The sequence below is a fragment of the Dicentrarchus labrax genome, unplaced genomic scaffold (assembly GCF_905237075.1).
Source record: "Dicentrarchus labrax unplaced genomic scaffold, dlabrax2021, whole genome shotgun sequence".
Lineage (NCBI taxonomy): Eukaryota > Metazoa > Chordata > Actinopteri > Moronidae > Dicentrarchus > Dicentrarchus labrax.
The window spans coordinates 15148589-15153216 of NW_026136724.1; the positions used below are offsets into that span (position 1 = coordinate 15148589).

Here is a 4628-nt window from a genome sequence, read left to right on the forward strand (position 1 = left end):
CAAATGCACCAGTGGATTCTCCTGATCTCTGTTTACAGTTGGCATCATGTCTCATTTGGATTTGTTCATTTTGGTTAAGATCTGTCCAAAATGTTGTCATATCGGTGGGTTTAGCCCAAACAAAATTGCTGACTTATCTATCACTTTTATCTTTCTAAGTACAAAGCAAATGCCCTTCAAGTGAAACCTTAACATGGATAAGGACAGCACCCTTCCTTCTAAATATAAATACCCAGGACAGGGTAAACACACCCTTACTGTAAAATACAAATCCATCAGACAAAGAAAGACTCTGCCTTATACATACATTAAAATATTGGAATCCTGGAGACAGGTAAATCACTCAAAATAATTTTGTGACTCACTTCAGTCAAGGACTTCTGACAGCAAGTTGTTGTGATCTGTTATTTCAGTACCTGCTGGCTTGACCACGGAGAGTTTGTCAGCCTGCCACAGAGCTCTCATCTCTGTTTAAAAGTGATCAATAATTATTATACAAGCATTGCTTGTAATCAGACGGTATCATCCTGGCCTCAGATTGAATCCATCCATACAAATGCAATACCAAAGGTTTGGCCAACAGATGTCGCCCTTTTGGCTATAGTTCAACGAAGCCAAGTTTCCCCCTACACCAGTTAACATTATGAGTTTAGGATTCTGCAGTTGCCTGTGTTTTCCCCAGTCACCCACATTTCTTCTAACCCACAGAAATTCACTGGAACTAGCTGCAGTGTCTGCCATGGACCCTTTTATACCCAGTTCTCTTAACTGCTGCCAACTTTATAGACCTAAGCTTTTTCCTCTCATGGGCCATTACTGCATCCTCCAATAGCAGTGTCAGCTGCACAAAATACACACCCCAACAAACAAAATCCCACTAAGCACTACGATGTAAATCTGATGGTGATTTTCTGTTGAAATAAATAGAGCAAATACAAAAAACAGGTGCTGCTAGGAACAGTTTTATTTCACATAATGTGCAGAAACCAGATCTCTGGTATCAAGTGTAACAACAGTATCAACATCCCTGTGCAAAACAAGCAGCACATAACAGAACCTCCACAGTCATCTATTTAATATTGCATATCACTCCAAATGTAATCTCAACAACAGTAGAGTCATACAATTGAGGGTGCTCAAAAAGAACAAATGTCTTAAATTAAATTACTGTTAATAATTCCAAAGCTGCAAGATAAAATAAGTGCATTCTCTTTGAAATAATAAAGCAGCTTACAGTTTTAAAACTGTCAAACTAAACCTTTACTCCTGCATCAGTTGAAAGTTTCGCATTGCCTGAGCAATTGGGCAGTGAGTTCAAGAATTTATCCAAGGTCAAGAGGTAGTCTTCCGGGTGGCATCGCATGTGGGCTGCATGTATCGATTCCTTCCACCTTTTGCTCTCCACAGTCACGCCCCTCTTCCTCCATTGGTCCATACAATTCTCAACGACAACTAGGTTGCACAGGGGATCGTTTTCACTGGAGAAGAAGAGGGCTGGTGCAGTAATTGGGGTGTTGTTGAAAACCTGGATGCTGTTGTCATAGACATCTGCTGTGTGGGTTTTGAAGAGCCAGAAGTAAAGCATGGCGGCATTTTTGACAAAGCCTTCGAAACGTGGCACCAGAGTCTTGCCAAGGCCTGAATAAAAACAAGAGACAGAGGGTTAATATTTCATAATGAAGAGTACAATTACATATATGCACAACACAGTACTGTACAGGGCTGGGTAACAAACAATATTATATTCCATTTCTGCCTATACATCCTCCTGAATGTTACACACTGGACTTTTAAGCCCCTGGTTTTTCTCTTTTTTATTTCTTTTGGCCTACATTTGGTTATTTTGGCAAATTGGCACCATTTGAAGTATACCAAATTAGCTATAAGCAGTTCCGGTTAACAAAATGAAAATCCTTAGTTGCAGCTCAAATCTATTAACTAACTTTAATTCATTCTGAATATGAATGATCATGATGAATGTATACACTGCAGGCGCTGTCCTAAGGGAGGTTGGAAACAAGCTGCAACAAGTAATTCCTGAACTTCTGATAAACTGGATTAGTGGGTCAGCTGGCTACAGAATTATTTAAAGGTCTGACACACATTTCCAACACAAAGGTAACCTGAGCCGGATCACTCTCACTCACCAATCGCCATGTGCTCCAGAGTGCCAGCCACTAAGCTGTCATAGATGTGCCCTATCACCCTCTGGGCCAGCACTGTGTGTTTTTTCGGCCCCTGGCTGACGTGGGCGAGCATCTGGGTGAAAGTGTAGCCACCGATAGAGGAAGCGTGGACCAGCAGCGCCCGCTCTGAGAACTGAGGCTCCTCCAGAACTTTCAAAACCTCCAACCCGTAGTCGAGCCCCCATCGAGGCCACAGGAAGTGCATTACATTGCTCCGGACTACGAGGACATCTATGCCACGGTCCAGGTATAAGTCTCTGTACTTGGCCACTGCCCCTGGCTGGGCACCGAGCCAGGAGAAGAACAGAAGGAGGGGGCGGGGAGGGAAGGCAGATTCTGATTGGTTTTGGGACGAGGCAGGTGTGTGTGAAGGTGAATCTGAGAGCAATGGAGAGGTGGAAGGATCTACAGAGGAGTCACTTAGGGCTGAGACTGGGCAAAGAGCAGCGGCTGTTTGAGAGTCTTTGGCAGGACATAATGTCTTGTCCCCTGCCTCTGAGAACGGAGCGTAATAATAAGTTATGCTGCTGCTGATCCTCCGACGTACGAATCTCCCTCCACTGACACTGTCTGCAGTCCTGAAGAAGAATGAAAAACAAACCAAAATCAGTGATTATTATAATAAGAAATGTATACTAGATAATATTGGGTTTGCCACAGTATGAGGCGTAAATACAACAAAGCACAAGTTACTCCATTACCATTTTAAAATGTTAGAAATGACATGCTATAATGTGCTATTTTAAGTAATGCAGCTTTTTCAGCTCATCGGAAGTTACTAAACTGTACAGCATTCATTTCACTGCAGCCATTTTCACATGAAATAGTAGGGTAAACACAGGCGCTAATGACACAAATTAAAGGCTCTGTTCCATTTAGTGTAGCAGAGCCTTTGCAGTGAGCCAACATGCACTATAGCCCTGACTCTGTTTGGCCTTGATGCTCATTGAAATGGGTGCAGAATGCGAATGCAGCACAGCATCAACCCCACCCCCCTCCTTTTTTAATGGTCCATGCAAGTTCAGACAGGTCACACACACACACACAGGCAATAATGCAGCAACATCATATCATTCTGTTACCCTGAGAAGAGCGGCAGGTTTCCCATTCCTGGTCCTCCTGGCTGCTTGAAGAATCACTTCGGTCGGCTCTGCTCTGCCACGGCACCGGCTTCTCTCAGTAACGACTACTACTTCTTCTTCGCGGTGTCTTCTGGCGGTCGGCAAACAGCGACATGGTGAACTACCCGCCCCCCCTCGGCCCCCCAAGCGTGTGCGTCTTCTTCTTCCTCCCTGGGCTTTACGGCGGGTTGCAACCAGCGTTAGGGTGCGTTAACGCCACCTAGTAGTGCGGACCAGAGCTATCTACCCCATAACCAAATAAACAACAATAATAAAAATAATGATAATACAAATAAAGAAGTGGTAGAAGAAGTGCTCACATCTTTAACTTCAGTAAAAGTAGTAATAAACAAGCAAAAAAAAATTTAAATCTTACTTCCCAAAATTAGAAGTGCTGGCTTGTTTCTATTGCTTACATCAGAATGTATTAGTTGAGTTATGTTTTTTTATTTATATTAGTATTAAAACATTACACTACTGGAATGTTTAATCATTTTAAAAACTATTATTTAAAATATAAAATAATGTGTTTAGGTACTGTTTCATCGGCTCTTACCACCCTTTACAGCGCCTCTGCAGTCCTCTGTGAACATGCACTTTGCGCCCAGTGCAAGCGAAGCGACTCACTCCCGTCAAATTACCACTGAATTGAAATAACGCAGAAAAAGTTGCTCATAAAACAATGATACTATAACTATTGCTATTACGACTAACGTCACATAGCAATAAAGAGCTATCTCTGGGCCTATTTATGGTCGTACTCGTGGTCAGAACAAGTCATTTTAATAAAGTCACCCTGACCTGCCACTTCATCTAAATGGGGAAACATTAAAGGTCATGAATGTTCTGACCTACTAATCCAATAACTGCAATACATGCCAGTGCCACAAGATGAAGCCAGAGACTAACACAGTCAGTGTTAGTCTACAGAAAGAAGTCACTTGCGCTTTAGTGGATGTGTTCACTGCAGCTTGTATAGACTCAGTGATATTGATTACTTATGAAAAGTGGTCATGTTATGAGCATTGGATGTCTCCTGAAGTGATTTGGGCCTCATGGGGTTCATGAGTTAAAATCCTCCATAGTTAAGTAAAAAGAACCATATTTTCCTCTGAAATGTAGTAAAGCAGAAGTATAACGTAGCATAAAATTAAAATACTCAAGTACAAATAACTCAGAATTCGATTTAAGTACAGTACTTGAGTAAATGTACTCAGTTACAACATGTCAGAATTTATTCCTTTAATTTATTTGTCATTGTTCAAACTTAGTATCTTTTTCCACTGTGTCTTATTCTAAAGTGCTACATAAATAAAACTGG

The 4628-nt window shown here is 41.7% G+C and overlaps 1 protein-coding gene across 1 annotated transcript; it reads right to left on the reverse strand.

Moving 5' to 3' along the window:
- Positions 1–946: 946 nt before the first annotated feature.
- On the reverse strand, positions 947–3994 carry LOC127358910 (uncharacterized). The gene is made up of 4 exons (XM_051392472.1): positions 3864–3994; positions 3269–3550; positions 2148–2764; positions 947–1638 (listed from the first exon to the last, which is right to left on the reverse strand). The coding sequence occupies exons 2-4, from the start codon at positions 3292–3294 to the stop codon at positions 1253–1255; spliced, it is 1029 nt and encodes a 342-aa protein (XP_051248432.1). The 5' UTR covers positions 3295–3550; positions 3864–3994; the 3' UTR covers positions 947–1252.
- Positions 3995–4628: the final 634 nt, after the last annotated feature.

Bases quoted from the DNA above. Each gene is read 5' to 3' on its own strand.
- LOC127358910 (XM_051392472.1), bottom strand. From the start codon at position 3,294: ATGGGAAACCTGCCGCTCTTCTCAGG. The intron at 2,765-3,268 runs GTAACAGAATGA...ATTCTTCTTCAG, and splicing joins AACCTGCCGCTCTTCTCAGG to GACTGCAGACAGTGTCAGTG. The intron at 1,639-2,147 runs GTGAGTGAGAGT...GTTTTTATTCAG, and splicing joins TCTGGAGCACATGGCGATTG to GCCTTGGCAAGACTCTGGTG.